Consider the following 23,842-nt stretch of genomic DNA (forward strand, 5'->3'; position numbering starts at 1 on the left):
CTTGCAAAATTACAGATCTCATAGCATTGAACCATGGCTGTTAAAGTGCTGTCAGACGGCATTAATTCTGCAATGTAGATCCAGGCTTTATTGTCTTTAATACTACAAGTTCTGCTCTGCAGGAAAGTTTGCAAATGCAATGTTTGTAGCCCTTGCAATGTTTGCAACCTGAGAAGTTTCTAGGAAAGAGCTGAAACACCTCACAGACTGAGCAATTTGTCTCATCTCAGTGCTTTTCACTACAGGTCATTTGGCATCTTCTCCCACAAAGATGCTGAGTGATTTACAAATATGTGTGAACCTGCAGGGTGTCTGCCAATACACACAGAGAACATTCCCTCCACATGGTCTGATGCAGCTAGCACTGAGGTGGAATAAGTTATTGACAGATGCCTTACACCCTTCTTTTGCCCCCTCAAATAACAATCCTCAGGAGTAGAGGCAGCTCTTTTGTAAAAATTCATTTACCTTTTTGAACAATATACCTGCCTCTGGAGAGCAGGTCTTTATGCAACTGTAAGGTAACCTTTTATATAGGGTGAGTGAATGTGAGCATTGGGCTTAAAACCCAGCATAGTGGGCCTTTGCTATCCCCTGGGGTTTGATTCCAGGATCCCCCCCTCCCCCATGGATAACAAAATGTGTGGATGCTGAAGTCCCATTAAATACAAGGGAAGTAATGTGGTGTAATGGTTTTAGCATGGGACTATGACTCTGGGGACCAGGGTTCAAATCTCCTCTTGAGCATAACAATTGAATGAACCTGGGAAAGTTACACTCTCTCAGCCTCAGATGATGGCCATAGCAACTCTTCTCTGAAGAAACTTGCTAAGAAAACCCCATGATAGGGTCACCTTAGAGTCGCCATAAGTAAAAAAATGACTTGGAGGCACACAACAACAATATAAAATGGCAAAATCAAGGTTTGCTTTTCAGAATGTATACATTTTTTAAAAATACTTTCAATCTGTGGATGGTTGAACATGTGGATATGGAGGGCTGATTGTATTTACCCTCTGACCCATGCAACCCAGCATCCAACCGAGGAGATCCTGGCTGGCATCTTTCCACACCTTTGAGTTTGTTTCCTGCAGAGGTAGCCAGGTGTGAAAGGGGAAATGAGACTAAAAGCTGTTAGGAGAGGTAGCAGCAAAGGAGGAGGAGGGGGCAAGAGAAGTTGAAGGAATCAAAAAGGGTGGGGGGTGTATTTCCCCTTTAGAGACAGTTTGTGTAGGGACGTAAGGGTTTGTCCCTCAGTTATATGACTCAATAGGTGATAGACTGTTAGTCTGGCTGAGTTTCCTCCTTCCCCCAGTCCTGCTGCAGTAAAAAGAAAGAAGAATGAACCCAGGCGTCCAGGCTTCTATTTGCCTCTACACACACACACACACACACACACACACACACAGCCCACTGAATATGATGCCAATTATTTATTCCATTTAGGATTGTAGAATTCTTCCCTTCTGTTACCTCCAACAGGTACGTGACAGGCAGAAATTCAAATGGGATAAACCAGAAGGGGTGAGATTTTTGTTACAGTAAGGTTCTGATAAGAACTTGCCCTTTTTTCATATTTGAGAAGAAAAGAACTGATTGAAGTTTAATCAATTTGAACATTGGGAAACCCAAAGTGACAGATTTTGTCCATCCACATTTTGAGCATTTAAAATATCTGCATGTGGATTCCTGTCAAATCTAGAATGTTAGTTCTCAATTAATTTTTTTACCTTTTCCCCCTCTGCAAGAAGCTTCTACTCTTTAACACCCGTATGACAGGCCAGTACAACACTATCCTCTTTATGCCAAAAACAGCTGTACCTATTGAATATGGTTTGTGCAAACAGGGAGAGTATTGTCTCAGTTCACTTGGGAAAAATGGACCAAAATCTGCAAGCTTCATTATAGCCAGGATAAAAAGAACTTGAGATTTAAACATTTTGCAGGCGAGAGAAAGTAAAACTGACCATTTCAGGATAAGAATAACTTTAAGATAATTCAGATGCTGACCTGGTCACTACTGTCAGGAAACATACAAACTGCAATTGATATCTGCTGGCATTCACTTTCTTTTTGTTATGGGCCTTCAAGTCCTTTTTTACTTATGGAAACTCTAAATAAGGCAAACCTATCACAGGTCACAGGGCTTTTTTGGCAAGGTTTGTTCAGGGGAGGTTTTTTCACTTAGGGCAACCCTAAAATAAGACAAACCTCCCACAAGTCACAGGGTTTTCGTGGCAATGTTTGTTCAGAGGAGGCTTTGCTTTTAACTTGCCTCTTCTCTTGTTAGTTTTACTGTAAATCTGAATTAAAGACTTGCTTGTTCTCTAAAGCATTTGGAACTTTATTTTAATACTGTCTTATAATTTTATATTTGATTACACGTATTAGTTGCTTTTATAGTATTGTACTCTGCTTGCATAATTTGTTTATAATTAATGTATAGTTTTATATTTTATTATTCCTTAGATTGTATACCTCTGACAGGATTTAATGTTTTGAATTGATTGTCTCTGTAAAGTGGTAGAATTCAAAGACATAGCCATGTTAGTCTGTAGAATCAGTACGTAGAGAGATCTTGTAGCACCTTTGAAACTCACTGAAAGAAAATGGAAGCATGAGCTTTCATGGACTTCAATCTATTGCCTCAGATGTATTTAAGGAAGTAGTAGACTGAAGTCTACAAAAGCTCATGCTGCCAATTTTCTTTCTTTCAGTTAGTCTCAAAGGTGCTACAAGATCTCTCTACATAGTGTATCTGTAAAGGGCCATGTAAATTTATGGCACTATATAAATGATATATATAAATGATATAAATAAATTATGATGATGATTATGACAACCTTCCTCTGAAGGTTTCCATGGCTGAGTGGGGATTCAAATCTTTTTCCCAGAGTCATAAGAGTTCAACGCTCAAACCACTACATCATGCTGGCTCTACCTTTCAGGAATCCAAGTCTCTTGTGCTTCATTGGTGGTTGATCCCCCCCATCTCCCTTCCTCTCTGCTAGAAAACCCAAGAGCCCCCTCCTATCTTCTCTTTCCCTTCTCCTCTCAATGAAATTGCCCAGAAAGGGTGGAGAGAGAGAAGTGAGACAGGAAAAAGGGAGGGGAGAGGTGGGGAAGGCTGTGGCTGGAAGCATCACTGGCTCACAAGCTATCAGCTAAGATGCTGTTGCAAGCTGTTCTCTTGGCCTCCCTCTGTCTCTGGACCATCCACCAGACCAAGGCAAGACCTTCCAACACCCATGAGTTCAACAAGGGATTGGTGAGTCCAGGGTGCCTGGGTTCAGAGGGAAAGCAGTGAGTTAGGGTCAAGGGTCCTGGGTATCAGGAGACCTTCTGATATTTCTAGTAAGAGAGTAGCATTGTCTCAGGAAAGGAGGAAAGGAGAAGGAGGAGTGATGTGGGATCCAGAGGTTAAAGTAGGTCTTGTTTCAGTGAAGAGCTGAAAGGAGGAGATATACAGTGTGCAAAACTGTAGACGCTTGAAAGATTGGGGTTATCTAGTAGCTTTTTCGTTGCATTTTTAAAATTTTTGATATCACCATATATTAGTATAGAATAATCAAGAGAAAAGAAAAGAGAATTTTAACAAAACAAAGAAGGCATGTTCATTTCACATATCTGTTCATCTTTTACATTCATGACTTCTTAATGGAATAATTTTCTGGCTTCATAAAAACTTTCAATACTCTCCCATATTATGCTCTAGTTGTGCCTATTAGCATCCACTCTTTCAAGCATTGATACATCTGTTTTTATCTTAATCCATTTGTTCATGTCTGTCCTTATAAATGAATCTTGTTTTCTAGTGGGTTTGGATCAAGGGGAACAGGGCACTGGGCTACTTTGGAAAACCAGGGGCCACAGCTGCTATCTTTTTGTCTCTTGCTCAAGCAAGAGAGATAACACCCAACCATCTGGGCTTCATGTTACAAACCGCCTGCAGTCAGGGAAGTCATTGATTCCTGTAATACCAATCTCTTTTCTTCCTTCCTTCCTTCCATTCTCCCTTATCCCATGAGCTAGGGCTGGGATGGGAATACATTATCACCTCTTAGTAATGTGTGTTCAGATTTCTCAATCCCATTCCTTCCCCATCTACACCCATGGCAAGAGATCTCTAGGCGTGATAGTCCTAGGTATCTAATGAAAGAGAGCTGAGAGGTTTTACTCATCCCAAGCACCCTTTCTCACTTGATTTATGTACTCATGCTTTCTTTTTAGTGTCCTCCTGTTTCCTAGTGAGCCTAAGCCTTGGAGAAAATGCACTTTAAAAATCTGTAAGGCTTCTCGATTATACAAAGGAAGTTCAAAGAGTAGAGATCCTTTTTGATGTAGTTGTGAATGCATAAACTCAGCATGCTCAGATTCTGTCCTCATAAGTCTGTCCGCTGAGAAGATTCTTCAGCTGTTCTTAGCTTTGGGTATCACAAATCATATCATAGGCTCTGGTCATTTGACAAACCAAAAAACCCAACAACACCCAAATAAAACCCTGTGGCCAAAACGAACCAGCTCCTTTGTTTGCAAGCACTTACTGCTCCCATTGCAAGATACGTTTCTTCCCATATTCCCTAAGCGAGCCCCATGAAAAAAGATTTTTTTAAAAATTCCATAAAATGATATCCATAATTGCATGAACTTTCAGTTATGCTGATTGAGAAAGAAAGTCAGGATGACTGACCAGCATTACAAAAGTCAGCATAACTGCTACATGCAATGAAAAGTATTGATGTAGGCTGCATCTGCACTGCAGAAGTAATGCAGTTTGACATCACTTTAACTGCCATGATGTGGAATTCTGGGATTTTTAGTTTTGTGAGCTATTTAGACTTCTCTGTCAGAGCACTCTGATGCCACAACTTACTACAAATCCCAGGATTTCATAGGATGGGGGTATGGCAGTTAAAGTGGTGGCAAATAGCATTATTAATGCAGTGCAGAGGCAGCCTTTGGCATCTGTGTAACTTTAAAAAAGTGCTTTTCCAACAGGTTCAGTGAATAGCATTGGAGTTTGTTGTTGCTGTTATTGAGTGTCTACAAGTTGTTTCTGACTTATGGCAACTTAAGATGCACCTAGTCACAGTCCAACACTCAAACGACTAAGCCATACTGGGTTTTTTGCTTATACTAAATCTACACCTGTTCTGCTTGAAAGAGAAACCCCTAACCTATTCTTTCAGGAACATGTGCAAAGCACATTTTCCTTCCAGATCCACTGATATGATATAAACTTGAATACCCTAAAGGCACCAGATCCCATCTGATCTTGGAAGCTAAGTAGTGTCAGCCTTAGTTAGTACGTGGAGGAGAGATCACCAATGAATACCAGGTGCTGTAGGCTATTTTTCAGAAGAAGGAAGCAGCAAAACCACCTTTGAGTATTGCTTGCCTAAAAAACTTCTATGAAACTCTTTGGGTATTATAAGTCAACAGGCAACTTGGACATATGCACACCCAAAATAAGCATTTCCAGACAACTACTTGATTTCATATCCTGTCCTTTGGGAGGCAATTGCCGGTACAGTTTCCTCCAAAAACTAGAGTTGCTACCTATTTTTCAGGCAGGGTTCCTGTGCCCTTGCTAAAATCTATGCCTGGCCAAACTCTTCAATAGAGGCAACATTCTCGAGTCTCCAGGTGTGGCTGAGCTGCATTTCCTGAAACGGGTTTATTGTGAAGCTATTCAAAGGGAGGAGGAGAAACAGGAACTATACTGAACTCATCTTCTCACAGCCTGGCACCTTCTAAATCTACAACTCTCCAAATCCCCAGCCTACACAGACAAGAGGCAACACACCTGGAGGGGATCAGGTTTGGGAGAACTGGCTGATGTTGTCCTGCTTTTTATTGAATAGATTGATTTCTGCATGGTTTATCAACTACCAAAACCTGTCTTTTGTAGTCTGTTGTGTGCCTTCAAGTCGTTTCCAACTTATGGCAACCTAAAGTGAACTTATCATGGGGTTTTCTTGGCAAGATTTGTTCAGAGGAAGTTTGCTATTTGCTTTCCCCTGAGGCTGAGAGAGTATGACTTGCCAAAGGTCAGCTAGTGGGTTTACATGGCCAAGCTGGGAATCGAACCCTGGTCTCCAGAGTCCAACACTCAAACTACTACACCACACTCATCTTCTGTTACTGTCTTAATATCTTTGTCTTGTCTCAGCCACTGTCTGTGGATTCCACAATCTGGCACTTTACAAAAGTGTTGGACTACAAATCCCATCATCTCCAGACAGGACTGGCCATGTTGGTTGAGGCTAATGGGATTATAATCCCATATCTGAAAGTGGGATTATTCCTTTTAAAGTAAACGTGGGCCAGTGCTACACCAGTCAGAATTCAAACGCGAGGAGATTGTCCCTATTATCATTTTAAACCATAACGATAAATACACATAGGGAGAGTCAGGGCTGGCTAGCAGGAGGATTGTGGGCATAGACGTTTTGGAAAGACCTGAGAGATGTCCTCTGGCCTCACTAACAATGGCATTTTGTACATAAATCATATGTGTATAAATCAAATGGCCCAACCACACTGGTGAGGAGATGGATGAGGTTTGTATAACATGATTCAGAAACAGAAAGAAACCCACTAACCACATCCCAATGTGACACACTAGAGAGCAAGAAACATTTTTGCAGCCTGCAAAAATGTGGCTGGTATCACATCAACCACATTTCAGTTGATGCACTATATCTGTTAACCATCATTGTCAGCTTGGGTGGAATTGAGTTTTTATTTCTGGCTTTAGCGTGAGGCTTGGCTCACTTACTCAAGTAACCTTCCACTGTCTTCGCTCTGGTCTAGGTTACCATGCTGCCTTTTGGATAGAAAAACAGAATAGATGGGCATTTCTCTCTGCATACTTTCTTTTCTTTTCTTATGGAACACATAATCCATGAAACTGGTTGAGTGATAGTTTAGATTGCTTTTAAAATAGGGGTAGGCAGCATTTGGCCTAAGGACCACATGCAGCCTATGAATTGCTGTTGTAGAGAGCTTTTGAAATCAGTCTATCCCCTTCACCAGCAGCTTAGATGGGGACGAAAAGTGAATGACAGAGAGAGGGGGGGGTTGGGTGGTAGGGAGAGGATGAGCTTGCCATATTGACTGGGGCATTCTGGGAGCTGCATTCCAGAAAGTAACTTTTCCAAGTTCTGCAGCATGCAGTTTGCAACAGATGACCTCTGACTGAATCAGTCCCTCAACAGAAAATTATGCCTCACCTTGCTTTAAAAAAAGATCAGTCAATTTCATGAAGGTTATCCCTATCAGAATCTATTAGTTATAATGGCTAAATGGAACAAGGTTTAGAAAGGCACTATATGTTAGTTGCAGAACTGCAATGGAACCAACCAGAGGTCTTTGCTGTCTTGCACTTTCCTTGTATATCTGGTTGGCCATTGTTGCAAAGGGGAGCTGGTCCATTTTGTTGTTGTTGTTGTTGTATGCCTTCAAGTTGTTTCTGACTTATGGAGACCCTAGGGAGACCCTAACATGGGACTTTCTTAGCAGGTTTCTTCTGAGGGGGTTTGCCATTGCCGTCCTCTGAGGCTGAGAGAGTATAACTTGTCCAGGATAACCAAGTGGGTTTACATGGCTGAGCTGGGATTCAAACCCTGGTCTCCAGAGTTGTAGTCCAACTCTCAAACCACTACACACACTGGCCTATTTTCTCCCTTACGATAGAACTCATCTTCTGTTCGGCCTCAATTCTTGCTCCACGAAGGGGAAATAAGAGCAACCCAGCTTTCAAGGCTACTGTGAGGACAGGCACGATAAATATTGCAGAAGAGGTCTCTGCACGTTTTCAAAAGTGCTTTTTAAATAAATGATTAATCACACACTTTCTGGCAGGTTTAGCAGTGATGCAGGAAAAGAAAAGGAGTTCTCCCTTTCCCCATCATTTCCTCCATCTCAACTTCTCTTCTTTGCAGCAGGTCTGTGCTCAGTTGGAAGGTGTATGTGGTTGTGTGCATTGAGGGGAACTTGACACTCCTCTTCATTATTTTTAGCGCTACCAGTTCTCAGTTCAGATCCCTCTGTTAGCTCTCATGGCTACTTTTTTTTGGTGCTTCCTTCCTCTGGTTAGTAATTTCCATTAGCAGCTTGACCTTTCATCAAGAAAATGGCAGTTCACCCAGCTCACCAGCTGGAAACAGCAGGGGAGTGTGTATGTATATATATAGCCATAGATGCAGAGGAAGAGTGACCCATCCTGGAAATGGATGTAAAAAGGGTGGTTGTGGGGAGGTCATGGGGGTCCAGAGAAACCAGGGGGCGGCTCTTAGATGCAGTTATAGCCCCCGAGGAAGGGAACAAAGGTGCCTTTGACAGAACATGAGGCTGTGGTGAATTGGGAATGTATGCAGCCCACTCAGATGAATCGTCCAGTTGAGATGGCCATTCCTGGGAGTTTCCCACTTACAGTTAGTGCCTGGTCTTTCTGGTATTCCCTGTTGGGAGTGAAAATGCAAGGGTGAACATGTGAACCTGCTCTATTCCTAGGATTGCCATACCTCCAGCTTGCCCAGCTTTTATCCAGATTCTAGGCACACTCCAGGTTGAGTCTTCCTTATCCAAAATACTTGGGACCAGAAGTGTTTTGGATCTGAGGTGTTTTCGGATTTTGGAATATTTGCATCTACATGATGAGATATCTTGGAGATCGGACCCAAGTCTAAACATGATTTTTGCTTATCTTTCATATACACCTTACACACATAGCCTGGAAGTAATTTAAAACACAATATTTTTAAATAATTTTGTGCATGAAACAATGTTTGTCTACACTGAACTATGAGAAAGAAAAAATGCTGCTATCTCATCCAACCATGTGGACGTTTTCAGATTTTGGAATATTTTGGATCTTGGAATTCAAGATAAAGGAGATGCAACCTGTACTCAGACCCTTATCTAGTTTGGATTCCTAGTTTTAACTTCTTTAAAATATAAGGCCAAGATGTTAAATCGCAACTTTACGATCCATGTTGTCGCAATGCAATAAAAGCCTGTTAATGAATTATAAAGGTGCTCCTGCAGATGCTAGTTACAATGCTCTAATGTGCACCAGACACTTCTGATGTGCATTGGATGCTTCTTTTATGCTCCAGCACTTTCTACTGGTGTCTGCATTCTCATCAAGCACCCTGATGCATATCAGTGCCCAATGTACATTGGGTCATGGCTCATTAGTCATTTCACCACTGCGCAATAGATGTCCATATGTTGCCAAGTCACAGCAGTCCCTAAGGGAACATGGACATTGCAAAACTGCTCAGTTAAATTTTGCATCATCTAAGCACCATTTACAAAGATGAATGTCCCAAGCAGAGTGCCAGACAAGTCTCTACCTTTGTAGGAGCTGAGATACAGGGCAAAATGTGGCATAGTGGTTTGAATGTTGGACTAAGACTCTGGAGACCAGCATTCGATGTCCCACCCAGCCATAAAACCTACTAGGTGACCTTGGGCACACACTCTCGGCCTCAAGGGAAAACAGTGACAAACCTCTTCTGAGCAAATGCCAAGAAAGCCCCATGATATGTTGCCTTAAGGTCACCATAAGCTGGAAACAACTTGAAGGCACACAACAATAACAGACCTCTTACTAGGTTGGATCTTGGGTCCATCTGACTTTACTGTGTGAAGTCGAAGGCTTTTATGACCGGCATCCATAGTTTTTTGTGGGTTTTTCGGGCTATGTGGCCATGTTCTAGCAGAGTTTCTGCCTGACATTTCACCAGCATCTGTGGCTGGCATCTTCAGAGAATGGTTTTGGGGTCCTTTTCCTGATGCTGAGGCTTGAACCTTGGATCTGTATGTAAAGCACATGCTCTCTCAATGAACTTTGCCCCTTCTCCCTCCCAAGGGGAGGGAAAGTATGATGCCAGAAATTTGTAGAACACCCTCTTCATTCCAGCTTGTTGAAATAAAAACAGAGGGAAGGAGAGGTACTGGGCAGTGTAGTGCAGTGGTTAGAGTAGTGCACTGGAATTTGGAGCATCCTGGTTCCAGCTCTTCACTGAGCCATGAAACTCAAAATATAGTTCTGGACCAAGCCACTCTCACCACAAAGTTGTTATGAGGGAGAGGAGAGCCATGCAATTCTGTCTTGAATTTATCAGTAATCTTTTATAAATGAAAGAAATAATAAAACATGGACCAGTTCCTCAGCTATAAAAGTTTTCTCTTGATTATACCATTTCAAATGGCAGGGGAACTGCAGCAGGATATAATATCCTTGCTCCATCTTTTAAGGGAAATGATATCCTTTCTCCATATAAAATTAATGTTTCTGGAAGAAAGTTTCCCTCTTAGCAAATTCTTCTTCCTGGTACCTAGTTTGGTACGTGTGCATAGTTCAGTTTACTTGTGATTTCTGGGTCTTAATATGTCAAGATTGCTTTTCTACCCGTAGGCATTTGATGCAGCTAACAGTAAAAATAGATTAAAAATACATACAAAGACAAAAGGCAAAAGAAAACCTAGCACATAATGGCAAGCATAATGCAGTAGAAAGCTAGTCTTTCAAATAAAGAATATCATGCATACCTGTTCTGCATGGGGTGATGGAAGGGAGCGATATTCAACAAAGGTTGTTTATAAAGTTGTATATAGCAACCACAATATTTAGAGAGTTGTAGTCCAAAAATTCAACTTGTTGCTTGTGAAAGAATAATGATTGCTAGCATTTGGGGGTCCTTTGGAAGCACCTCACAAATTCTGGCCCCAGACTGATTTTGGGCACATGCATTTTTCACAGAAATGTTTTTATTCCCTCTTCCTAGTGAACCGTTGCTCAGCAGGGAAGGCCAGAGATAGTGCTTAATAATGCTCTTTCATCACATTATACAATTCCCAGGATTCTTTGGCAGGAAAGCATGGCCATGAAAGTTGTATAGTACAAATATATATTGTCAATATGCCAAGAGATGACATAAAATCTAATGCACTAGGAACAGATAACATCCTTTTGTCATTCTATTATTTTAAAGGAATCAATGTGTAGTTACTAGTAACAAAAATATACCTCTCCTGAAAGAAGTGGAAGCATACTGGTAGTTGCACATTATTTCCTGAATATTTTCCTTCCTCTAAAAATAATTTTTCATTTCCCTTTTTTTTTTAAATTAAGACTAGAGTGAGACTTTAGTTTTCCCACGTTCTTCAGAGAGTTGGTGTGCTTCCAGAGTAGGCCTTTTGACAGACTGTTCAACGTTTCATTGATGAAAACTAGGACATGGGACTAGCAACATCAGAATGTGGTCAAGAAGGCAAAAATAATTACTAAGGATGAACACACAAGCTAGGAAAAGCTGCACTACTTTGCTTTTGCCTGAGTCTCCAGGGAAGGGCAAGACTCTGCTCCCTCATGTCTCTCTCCCTGCTCAGTTAGCCCAGTGCAAACTGCTTTTGCAATGTGAACTCAGTTTGCAGCAACTGAAGGAAGCTGAGACTAGGGGGGAAAGTAGAAGGAATAAAAAGAAACTGAAACATTTTAAGAGTAGCTAAAAGTGGGATGGTAGAGGATTAATGCAGACAGTTAAACTGTATAATATTATCCCACTTCATTCCCAGAATTTTACAAGATGTCCAAACAGTGTTGTTATCTCTTTGTGGCCCTCCTTTGTTTTCTCATTTTCTCTGTGTCTTTTCCCCCCTCTTAAGGACAGAAAAATGGAAGAAAGGCACTGTGCCTTGGTCAATAGCACCAGAGGTCTTCTATCTAGCAGCAGCCCTGGAGTCAGTTTGAGATAAGATGGGTCAATTTGAGGCCTAGTCTTTGCTGTTTGAACTCTTCTTTAGGCAGTGCATGAGAAGCTCTTTGCTTCTTAGTGAGGAAATCCTGCTCTGGAACTGTTTCTTTATCTTTAACTTCCAGCCTTTTAAGAAGCCCTGCTTTAGCAATTTAGCACCAGAGACAGTGATCCCTACCTGGCAGGTTCAGCACCATAGACAGTGCTCCTGCTGGTAGATCAGACTATTGCTCTTGATGGGGGTTTAAATATACAGCCAGCCCTCCAGATCTGCAGCTTTGCCTTTTGCAGTTTTGATTATTCACTGATTATTCATGGATTTGAGTAATATGTTCTCTCTAAGAACCTCTAGATCCTCCAGCACAACTCTGCTGGATGTTGACCATAGAGTTGTGATGGAGAATGGAGAGATTCCTAGAGAAAATATTTCTCTAGGCATTTGTAGGTCCTCCAGCATGATTCTGTGGTCAATTTTCAGTAGAAGTCAACCATAGAGTTGCACTGGACGACCTAGAGTGGTGTTCTCTCCTACCTTGCTGCCCAAGATGCCCCCCCCTCGGTGCACTGGTTGATGAAAAGAGCTTTGTTGACCCTCACTCTGCAGAGCATTACCCTTGCCAAGACTGAGCCTCATTGGTTGCACCCAAGCCCACCGATTTAGCCCTTTCAGGGATGTCAGAAAGGAAGATAGGAGGAGGAACTTTCAAATCTGAGACCTTCTGAGCTCTGCAGCAGGAGGTGATGGTTCTGGGAAAGAGACCGGGAGAGATGCAGGTGGTGGTGATGGAGTGGTTGATGGAGTCACCTTTGAGAACCAACTGGTACAACTTGTGAACTTGCAGGAATGGTGTGGAGGGGCGATGAGACTTACTCAAGGTTCAGGAACAAATGAGCCTGGGGGAAACCAGTGATCCCCTCACTCTGCCTAGCACTGGGGAGGCAGAGAGAATTTAGCTACCCAGTCATTGCCTTACTAGAAAGCTGATGGGAGGATCAGGAGAGCAATTGTCACCAGGTTCCACCTATGGCAGGAGTGGGATCTCATGGAATGGTAAAAATTAAGACGGCTATTTGCCACCGAGGTCTGAGCTAGTGGAGAGGCTGTTTTTCAGCTCCCCCCCCCCCAAAACATACACTGACATTTTACAAGTATTAGTGATGGATGAGGAAAGAGAATGACTTTGGTCACTGGAGCAATGGTGGGCTGAAGAGGGACACTACATGAGATTGGAACCAGAACAGGGATCAAATGGCAAGACCAGGGACAACCTCAGGGGTGGCTGAGAGGGCTTTGCTGACTGCAGAGATAGCGTGTTGGGGCTTGAAACAGATGGTTCATAAAACCCCTGATCTTGTTCCCCTTTCATTTCAAATAACAAGGAAGAAGTTAGTTCTTCTGAAGTCACGGAAGAAGTACTCCAGAGAATCTGAAAAAGAAACTGGAAATCCTTCAAAACAGCTGTTTGAGCAGAATATCCGTCCTCACAAAAATGAATTAGGAAGAAAATGTCCTGAAAGAACTAGGGTCTTTTCCACATTTTTTGAATCCGTTAAACCATCTTTAATGTGATAAAGTATACAGTGCCCCTTTGATAAAGTATACAATGTGATAAAAGTATACAGTGCTGGTTCTACCATTTGGCAGAATAAGCAGAACACTTTAGTGGGAGATATGGGGGTATATATTGGAACTAAGATTCATCTGCCAGTCATGTTAGTGTCTGTATGTGGAGTGGGGAGGTTGTATTTTGTTCTTTGCCTCATGCAGCAAAATGTCTTTGGCTGCAGTGCCTGCCCAGATGTTTTGCCACCTGAGGCAGAACAGCAAATGGAGCCCATCACCCATCCTGGTCCCAACAGCCATTGAAAGTACAGGAGCCCCGTGGGAAAAAAGTGGGCCACCCTATACATATCAACCTGTTGACTGACTAATAAGTCTATGCTTATTCTGTCCTTTCAGGAGTGGTTGACCCGCTATGGCTACCTCCCTCAGCCAGATCCTAGGGCAGCCCGCCTTCAAAGCAAAGAGGAACTGGCCAGTGCCATCAAAACAATGCAAAGGTTTGCAGGGCTCCCCACCACTGGAGAGCTGGGTATGTATGGTCTTTAGCAGGGCAGAAGTCTGGGAGGAGTTGGCTTAAGAAATGTAGCTGTTGTGCTAAGAGCTTTAAACATCAGAAAGACCTTTCTTTGTGTTAGTTGAATTGACTCCCTCAGAGGGTGGTGGACTGTCTTTGGAGATCTTTTAAACAGAAGTTGGATGGCCATCTCTTGGGGGTGATTTAACTATGGATTCCAGCATGGAAGGGGGGTTGGACTAGGTGATCTTTATGGGCCCTTTCAACTCACTGAGTCCATGGTACTATGATTCTATCCATGTTCACTGAGGTGCAGGGCGGTGATGGTTGCATATGGCTGCTGTCTCTTTTTCTGGGACCTCTCTGCACCTAAAGTAGTATGAAAGTACCTTATTTCTACATGTACAGTACTGTAAATCACACCTCGTTTCTGGAGCAGCAGAAAAAAGCTTGCTCAGTTATCTATATGACATCTCTAAATACATTAGAATACCTACATAATGTATTTTGACTGGGATGTCTAAGAAGCATTTGTTTCAAGTTGACCATATAATTTGGATTTCTTAAATGAGCTCACAATTTATACCACAGCAAAGGCTAGTCACTGACTCCAAAACAAGCATGACACTATCCATTAAAATTAATCTCTGTAAAATGGTCTTGAACAAACAAATTCTTTTAAAATTGGGGGGCAAATAAACTTTTAGGAAATTTCTTTTTTCAAAACAGAGTTGGACTCTGTACTCCTTTTTAAGAAACTAATTGTACCATTTGAACATCCACACCATATGCAGACACCCATATGATTCACTTACCCAGATCTGAGATAACAAAAGAGACCCAAGGCAGGGCCTAGTCAGAATGAAGTCCCTGAAAATCAGCTACTTTGGTCTTCTCCTTTTCAGACCAGAAGACTTTGGACATGATGAACCAACCTCGCTGCTCCCTTCCTGATATTATTGGCACTTCAGAGCTGATGCGTCGCCGACGGAGGAAAAAACGTTACGCTCTCAGTGATAGTCTCTGGAAAAAGACAGATCTGACATGGCAGTAAGCAGTGCTCCATCACTCCACATTTAGCAGTGAAAGAGCAGGGTTGGGTGGGTTAAACTGCATTTCATTTCTTCATACTCTTACTTTATACTTAATTCTTTGCAATTATACTCCCAAACATATTCATGTATTGGTATATTTCCTTACTTCTTCCCTCCTTCCCTCTCTTCCTTCCTTCCTTCCTGCCTTCCTTTCTCATTTACTCTACTTCACTTCCCACCATAGGTTATTCTCTATTAAATCTAATTTATTGCTTCCATGCATTCACTCTCTTATATACTCATTGCTTCCATGTTTTTGCTCACTTTGTCATAATCTTGTCACCAACAGCTTTCCTCTCCTTTATGTCTTCTTTGCATGATTATTAGTCACTAGGACCACAAGCAGGTGTTTGTGTGTGAGCTGGTGGTACATTTATATATTATGGCTACAGAGTCTTTCATACTGACCCATCCAGTCTCTTCTTCCTTTCCATCTGCAGTGTTCACTCATTCCCCCGATCCTCTCAGCTATCTGAAGCTCATGTCCGAAATCTTCTTTTTTATGCCTTCCGGGCCTGGAGCAATTCCTCAGCCTTGACCTTCCGTGAGGTGTCTTCTGAACAGGCTGACATCCTGGTGGATTTCACCCATTCATATCACCAAGACAGTTATCCCTTTGATGGGCCCGGTGGCACGCTGGCCCACGCCTTCTTTCCTGGTGAACACCCCATTTCTGGCGACACTCATTTCGACTATGAAGAGACCTGGATTTACGACCCAGGGAATGAAATGTCAGGTACATTCAGGACTGCACAATGTCCAGGGGCAGCCCAAGATCTGCCACCACTTGAGGCGAGAAGCTAAATTCATGCACTCCATTGCCCACTCCAGTGGTGGTGATACCTGTTTTGTTAGAGGATGTGATGAGAGTGACCCATAGCCCAAGAGGTAGAGGTGGCAGCATTGATGCCTGTATCCTATCCACCTGAGAAAAAAACCATGCTGTTAGTGATCCTGCATGCACATCCCGAGAAGGAGGAGGAAATGGTACTACCACCCATGTCCCCATCCACCTTCATTCTCAGACAAACACACACAGAGAAGAAGTATTCACAGAAATAGTGGCAAACATAGTGGCATCATACAGATCATAGCCAAGAAAGAGGTGGCAGATGAGGCTGTAAGCATCAATCTGCACTCTGCCAGAGGCCAACCCTGGAGAGCTGTGAAGAGTGGCAATGGGACTTGATAGCGCATGGTGGAAGGAGCCGCTAATGGTTGCACCAGCAATGACAGCATCAGATAGAAAAACTATGTAACATGGAATATTTTCTCTTTCTGTTGGTATTAGGTCGTGGCACAGATCTCTTTGCTGTAGCTGTACATGAATTTGGCCATGCCTTGGGGTTGGCTCATTCTTCTGCCAAGGAGTCCATTATGATTCCATATTACCAGGGCCCTGTTGGGTTGCCCCACCTGTACCAGCTCCCATTGGATGACGTCATGGGAATAGAACAACTCTATGGTGAGCTCAACTCAGCCTAGGAAAGCAGTTCTTCCACTTGTTCTCTTTTCCTTTTCTGTCATAGCTTCATCTCTTCTTTTAGTAATACAGTTGGCTCTCCATATCCACAGATTCTTTACCCACAGATTCAAGCAACCCACCACTGATGAGTGTCTGTTAATGAATTGTATGTTGTGTGCCTTCAAGTTGTTTCTGATATATGGAGACTCTATCACAGGGGTTTCTTGGCAAGAGTTGTTCAGAGAGGGTTTGCCTGTGCCTTCTTTTGCAGATAAGAGTGTGACTTTCCGAAAGTCACCTGATGGGTTTCTATGGTCAGGTGGGGATTTGAACCCTGGTCTTCCAAATTCATACCCCAACACTCAAACCTTTACACCACTCTAGTTCATTAAGAAATTGTATATAGGAGAATGATAACAGACAGGCTCCACTCACATATATGTGTGTGCTTGACACTTTGGTGTGGCTATTGCTGTGACTTAAATCAGTGGAGGGTGGCTCACCTCTTCAATTTTAAAAAGATGCTCAAATCAATCCAGTGAACATTTGAAATCATTTGAAAAATTTTGGTACATGTTTAAAGTGGAAAAGGTGAGCTCCCCCTTCCCGTTCCATATACCTTTGTCTGTACACAGAATGAGTTTGTCAGATTTCCTGTCCTAATGTTTTTTCATCTGTTTACTTATAGTATTCCCCCATAAACACACATAGTTGGAGAAAACTGTAGGTTGGGTGAATGATGAGTTTGTTGGCTTTTCTTTTCTTCTTCCCTCATTTTATTTTTCTGGCTGCAGGAAAGCGCCAATCAGGTTCCAACCCAGATCAAGGTAATCCAGGTTTGCCAGCCCCCACAGCCCACCCCTTCCCTGACTTGCCGCCATACAGACCCACACATGGGTGAGTATGCTTTGTTATCAGGTGCTAACCTCATTAACTCTCTCCTCTTTTCATTATGACCTGTTGACTACAGGCTTTATCATTGAACTATATGATAAACTCCAGCATAGGTCAATGTCTGAATCAATGAACATTGGGTTGGAAGATCTAAAAGAACTAATGACCTGGCAAGATTCATATGAAGAAGATTTAAACTAAATACTAATCTTTGCTTATTGGTGAACCCTTTTCCTTTATCATTGGGCAAATAGCTATGAAGTCGCAACAGGTCCATACTTGGTAACTGTCCCGATTTGCAGGGACGTTCCCTATTAATCCTCTATCATCCTACTTTTCCAGCTACTTTTAAATTATCCCAGTTTCTTTCCCCTCTTACTTTTGCCCTCACCTTAATGCAACAGCTGCAAACTGAGTTCAAAGTGGAAAAGTACTTTGCACTCACCTCAACTAGGAGAGAGGAGAAGAAAGGGGATCTTGTCTTTCCCTGCAGGCTCAGGCAAAAGCAAACTGCTGCTGTGTCTCCTGGCTTGTGTGATCTTTTGCATCAATAACTTTTGCAGAAACCTTGGCAACACTCTGATGTTCCTTGTCCACATGTCCAATTTTTATCTGTGAAATGTTGAAGGGTATGCATGCCACTTTGAAATTCCAGAAGAAAAGCCATGTTAATTGTGCTGTAAAAAGGCAAAGAAACTTGTGGCTACTTTTGATGTAGATAGCCTTAGGTGATATGTGTTAAATGGCACTGAAGGTCATACTAGTCTCAGGAACAAGGAGGTTTGCATGATGAAGGGAACCTGAAGATCTATATCAGGAGTGGGCCATTTTTGGTAGATAAAGAAGCTAATTTCATGCCCCCTGGGTCTCACTATAGGCTGCTTGCAAACCTCATCAACCCTTCTAGAGCAAACTTTTTCTTTTTGCTGTAGTGGCATTTAGAAATTTGCCACCAAAATTCAGTGGTATTATTTGCTGCTAACTTTTGACAGCAAAAAGTGTATTGTCCATCCCTCCTTTTGAATTTGGACCTGAGAGACGAGTGGACATGTAATTTATATAAATCAAGGTAGAGGGGAAGATCTTCAGGAAGTATCCAGAAATAGGAAGAAATGGAGCTTCATGTATATGTTGTAAACCTACTTTCCAGCTGCCCCAATTTAACAGGAACAGCCCCAGTTAATCCTTTGCCATCCCACTTTTTCAGCTCATTTTAAAATGTCCCAGATTCTTCTCTTTCTGCCTTTGTCCTCAGCTTACTTCGGTTGATGCAAACTGAGTTCAAAGTGGAAAGGTACTCAGAAGAAGGAGGAGGAGGAGGAGGAGTGAATGTAGAACCTTCCCTGTAGACTCAGACAAAAGCAAACTGTAACATCCTCTCTTAGCTTGTCAGTTCTTCTTCAGTAACTTTTTGCCCTCTTAGCCATACTCTGATGGTGGCTAGCCATGCTTGTCTTGATTTTCATCTATGAAACGTTGGAGGTTTTGGAATAAGGAGGGAGAGGAAGTGATGCAGAAACCATGAAAATAACTGGATTTAATTATCTGATTTAAAACAACAGGAACCATATCCTGGGCTCTAAGTCCCTAGTTGATAGAAACATTTGTCTCTCTTCAGGCCACACCTGCCATCACCAGATCGTTGTAAGGTCCATTTTGATGCCATTGCTAACATCCGAGGGGAAGTTTTTTTCTTCAAACGTGAGTAATGTCAATTATATCTGGGTCTTTGTGGGGTTTTTAAAAATCAAATCAGCTGGTGTGGTGGAAAGACAGCCTTGGTTTCTTGTGGCTCGAGTAAACTTACTGACTGATTAAATCACCCTTGTGCTCGCTTGCCACTGAATAAATGGTGCTGATATTTTAAAATTTAAAGTTGTAAATTTGTTTTAAAATTTTAATTGTAGGTGTTTAGGGGGAGCTGTTTGGGCTGAAAAGCGATGCATATTTTTATAGATAAAATAAAAATGCATTGAATAACAAAATAAGTAAATAGATAGAGAAGGGCAGTAGGTGCCATCTGCGCTTCCACTTTCTCTGTCATGGGGGCCAAGGCAACAGAGAAGCAGGGGTGAGCACATGCCCCTTCCATCCTGCTGGCTCACTTACCAACCCACCACCAGCAGGCAATAACTTCTTGTATGTCTCTCCCCAACCCTGGCCATCACTTTAAATGCTCATTTTGTTGTACCACCAACATCTATACTAGCATGGTTACACCATAGGTCAGATCTCATCATTCATTGGTAGATCATGCAGTCAAAAGTTGGAAAGACAGTTAGTTTTCCTGGCCCTTGGTTGATCTACAAGGTTGGAATTCCATCCGTTCTTGGGCTGCACCTGTACTGCAGAAATAATCTGGTTTGACACCACTGTAATTGTCATTGCTCAATGGTATGGAATTCTGGGAATTGTAGTTTGACCACAGCTCTCTGACAGAGAAGGCTAATTTCATGGCTTGAAATTGATTTTGCCATTTTATACAAGGGACCTCATTTTACTACTCTATTATACAGAACAGGACTTGAGCATCCACTAATTTTGGTTGGCCGACTGTAGCAGATAACGCTTGGAATAGCACCAATGCTTGGAATAACATTCAAAGGTCTCCTTTGGTGGCGCTTTGCCAATAAAATGAATAGCAAACCCCAGCACATTGTTTAAGTAAATGAAAAAATGTATTGACATCTGATTACTAAATATTCAGTGTTTGTGTAATTTGGTCTGAGAAGCACAGCAAAAGGCATTCACATCAGGTTTGACATGCACAAGCAAAATCCAGCACAACTAAGTTTTTGCTAGTGCGATAGTGAAAAGAATCCTTTCTTCTTCAACCACCAGTGAAAAAGCTCCATCAGGCCATTGCCAATTTTACATGTGCTATGTGCCACCCCATGGAACTAGCACCTCTTAGTATTTTGCAGCAAACTGTTCTCTTTTGGGTTGAAATGGCTGTATCTTGAAATGTTTTGGAAGTGTGGACTCAGGAGGGTGGGAGCTATTTCTGGCATTTTGTTTTTGTGGTAGCGAAGAACACCATGTAACTCTTTTATAGAGAAACATTTCTGGAGGATGCAACCAACCCAGCACTTGGTTTCACTGGACCCAGCACAGACCCTTCGCTTCTGGAATGGACTTCCCCAAGACTTCCAAGCCATTGATGCTGTGTATGAACGCGCCAACGATAGCCAAATTGTGTTCTTCATAGGTGAGCTTGGCTGCTGGGCAGTAGTGTGCATTCATGGAGTAAATTCATTGAAACCAATGAGACTTCAGATTGTTATCATAACTAACTAATAGGACTGATCTAGGTACATCTAAGTCTGGATCCAACCTGAGTTTGGGTTCACATATAATGGTAATGCCAAATTATGGTTTGGTGAATTGTAGCTTCTTCTTGTGTCTGGCTCTCTCCCCACAAACTATAGTTCATTAGCCAGTCATAAATCACAATTCAAGGCCGTGATTTATGAGGTCTGGCATATTTAAATGATGGCTTATTACATCTCAACAAAAAACAATGATTTGCTCATGGTTTGTTTCTTAAATTTCCCACCCTGAAATAGGAGTTAACAAAAGGGATGGAAGAAAAACATAAAACTGATTCCGAATGGTTGGTTGTCTGTGGAATAATTCATACCTAAACCAACAAGCAATGGCTACATGTAATGTGTTTGTTAAATCTTGCCTGTTAGGTCCATCTTCTACATGGCTGTTAATTGAGCTGTTTTAGTAACAGGGTTCTATACAGTTTCCTGGCAAGATTCTCAATATAGGCCTGAAGCAAATTTTCTCCAAAGAGTAAGTCAAAAGAAGAGAAGTGGTGCCAAGGGGGTGGAGTGGCTAAATTGTAATGGACAGTACATGTTGGTACTAAAGAGAAAGATGGAAGGTTACAGATTAGAGATTGTTTGCACTTTATTGAAGTTGCTTCTACAATCGGTTAGGATATCTTCTAGCTATACATCTTCTTCTTGCTTAGTGTCACCACCTTCTTACTCTCTTCTTTGCAGGGTCCTACTACTGGGTTTTCACAGATACTCAGGTCAATCCAGGCTACCCTCGTCCCACATCGGATCTTGGCCTCCCTCCTGGCACTGTTATTGGTGCTGTATTTGTGTGGCCTCACAATGGGAAAACATACCTCATAGAAAAGGATCGATACTGGCGCTACGATGATCAGTTGGGCCATGTGGAACTAGGGTACCCCAAACCTGTTACCCTCTGGAAAGGGGTACCTACAGATCTGGATGATGTCACACGCTGGAACGATGGTATGTTGGGCTGAAGCATATTTGCTTGCAAAGAGTTTTGAATAAGTCTGTTAGAACTTTGTAATGTAGTTTCACGAGTTTGTGGTAATTATTGTAGAATATGTACATTTGGTATAAGCTTCAATCTGAAATTTAATGCACTAAATGCAACTCTCTGGCCATCTTGGTGACACAGAATAGGATAAAAATATAGTTGGCCATCTATATCCATGGACTCTTTATCTACAGACTCAACCACCCGTGGCTTTAAAATATTCAAAACAAATATAAATTCCCAAGTTGCAAACCCTGATTTTACCATTTTATAAAAGAAACCCCATTTTACTATGCCATTGTATTCAATGGGACTTGAGCATCTATGGATTTGGTATCCACGGGGGATCCTGGTACCAAACCCCAGCAGATAGCAAGATACTTTTGCTCAGCTTTGAAAACAAATTCAAAGAAGAAATGAGGCCTCTTCAAAGGACAACGTCCATGAGTTAATATTGTGGAATCCACCAGGGAAGATCTATAAACCATGTTATTGTAACTGGCAAAGGCTCCTGCAAAAGCATGGTTTATTAATCCGAGTGTTGGACTAGAACTATGGGAGACCAGGGTTCAAATCACTGCTGTCATGGAAGTCACATTTGCCCAGCCTTAGAGGAAGTCAATAATGGCAAACCCCCTCTGAACAAATTTTGCTATGATATCCGAAAAAGCCTAATCACATTGCAAAAGTAATTGATAGAGAAGCAGCTTTCTGCTTACCACTCTGCATGCCCTTGAAGCATTCTGTTCTATCCCCCTCGTAAAAGCATGCCCTTAGCATTAGAAAAATGTGTTTGGCAAAAGGCATGGTTTTAAGACTGGAAAGGGAAGTGGAAAGCTGTTTCTCTATCCCTGCCTCTTCGCTTAACTTTTGTAATGGGATAAGGCTCATTGGGTCATCACAGGTCATAGTCAACTGGCAGGCACATAACAGCAAAGGATCCTGCAGTTGTTAATCACCTGGTTAACAGTTTTAACCATAACTAGTAAGAATGTGGCTCCAACTAGCCCCAGACTGTTTTTATTGTGTTTCCCTCAACCATGCAACAGCCTGCCACTTGCTTTGAACATTGATATTCTCTTTTCTCTTGCAGGCAATACGTATTTCTTCAAAGATACTCAGTACTGGCGTTTCACAGGTGGGAGCGTGGAGTCAGATGCTGGCTACCCGCGCTCCACTGCCCATGACTGGATGCACTGCCAGGTTCCCGAGGCTTCTTCCCCTCCAGCGCCAAGGCATGGGGAAGGTGGGATGTGCATCTGTGCGGGGGCTGCTCGGAAAGTAGCACCCCTCCTAACTTGGATCATCATTTTTATCTGGGCCATATGCTGACCCCTTGGCCAGTGACAAAACAGTGCACTTTATATAGCCAAAGGAAAGGACCCATTGGCAAGGGAAGACAGCCATCTCAGGATCAGACTCTGAGCAACTGCTTTCCCTTGATTTGGTTCCTCTTAAAATTACATGGTGCTCTCAGAAAACCTCCCTTTCCAATCACCCTTTGCATCTTCTCTCCTCTAGTTTTGGAATTAATTGTCTAACTAACTGTGGAACTTAGGTGCTGAGTTTTTAGGTTATCACTCACAGATAAGCTGCCCCTTAGTGCCAGGGATGTGGCAAGTCTGATTTCTCAGGGGTGAAGGAAATGTACTCTGCACATGCTCAGAGGTCTCTTTTTTATTGATTCACACACTTGGCGGTTTTATGTAAAGTCACATCAAGCTCACCCCTACCCTACCCTTCCCAAATTCTCCATCTAGCATTACCTGTCCCAGCTGATAATACATCTTCCCCTTCCTTTCTCTCACTTGGAGGCATGATGACAAAGGCCTGGCTCCAAAGTGTGATTGTCAATGGAGAAGATACTTCTTGGTAAAGCATCCCATCCTTATGTGCACCCCACCAGAGTTTTCAGCACAAAAGGTGAGAGGGAAGTGGGACATTCCCTCTTACTGTATAAGTATACTGCCCATGTGCTCACCCCTCTACAACTGAAATTATGTGTGTCTGTCTGAAAGGGAATGTGGTATTAGGTGCATTTAAAAAATGGAGCTGCAGAACATACGTTAGAAAACATTCAGCGGCTTGCCAGAGCTGCCTTCCAGAAGAAACAACAAGGGCGATGGATTAACTTTGGTCATTTAAAGCAGGGGAGGAATGGTGGATAGGATGTGCATTGCCTTCTTTTTTTATAATAAAATCCAAATGGAAACAGCCCTACCTGACTTGCATTCT

The 23,842-nt window shown here is 42.3% G+C and overlaps 1 protein-coding gene across 1 annotated transcript; it reads left to right on the top strand.

The window, feature by feature from the left end:
* The first annotated feature begins 3,163 nt into the window (after positions 1-3,163).
* On the top strand, positions 3,164-23,823 carry MMP25 (matrix metallopeptidase 25). Its single transcript, XM_042471645.1, has 10 exons — positions 3,164-3,268; positions 13,729-13,861; positions 14,752-14,896; positions 15,381-15,676; positions 16,232-16,405; positions 17,200-17,302; positions 18,918-19,000; positions 20,355-20,507; positions 21,313-21,573; positions 22,701-23,823. Exons 1-10 carry the CDS (start codon positions 3,170-3,172, stop codon positions 22,937-22,939), a joined length of 1,686 nt encoding a protein of 561 aa, XP_042327579.1. The 5' UTR covers positions 3,164-3,169; the 3' UTR covers positions 22,940-23,823.
* Positions 23,824-23,842: the final 19 nt, after the last annotated feature.

The sequence above is a fragment of the Sceloporus undulatus genome, chromosome 6 (assembly GCF_019175285.1).
Source record: "Sceloporus undulatus isolate JIND9_A2432 ecotype Alabama chromosome 6, SceUnd_v1.1, whole genome shotgun sequence".
In the NCBI taxonomy this organism is placed as follows: Eukaryota; Metazoa; Chordata; class Lepidosauria; order Squamata; family Phrynosomatidae; genus Sceloporus; species Sceloporus undulatus.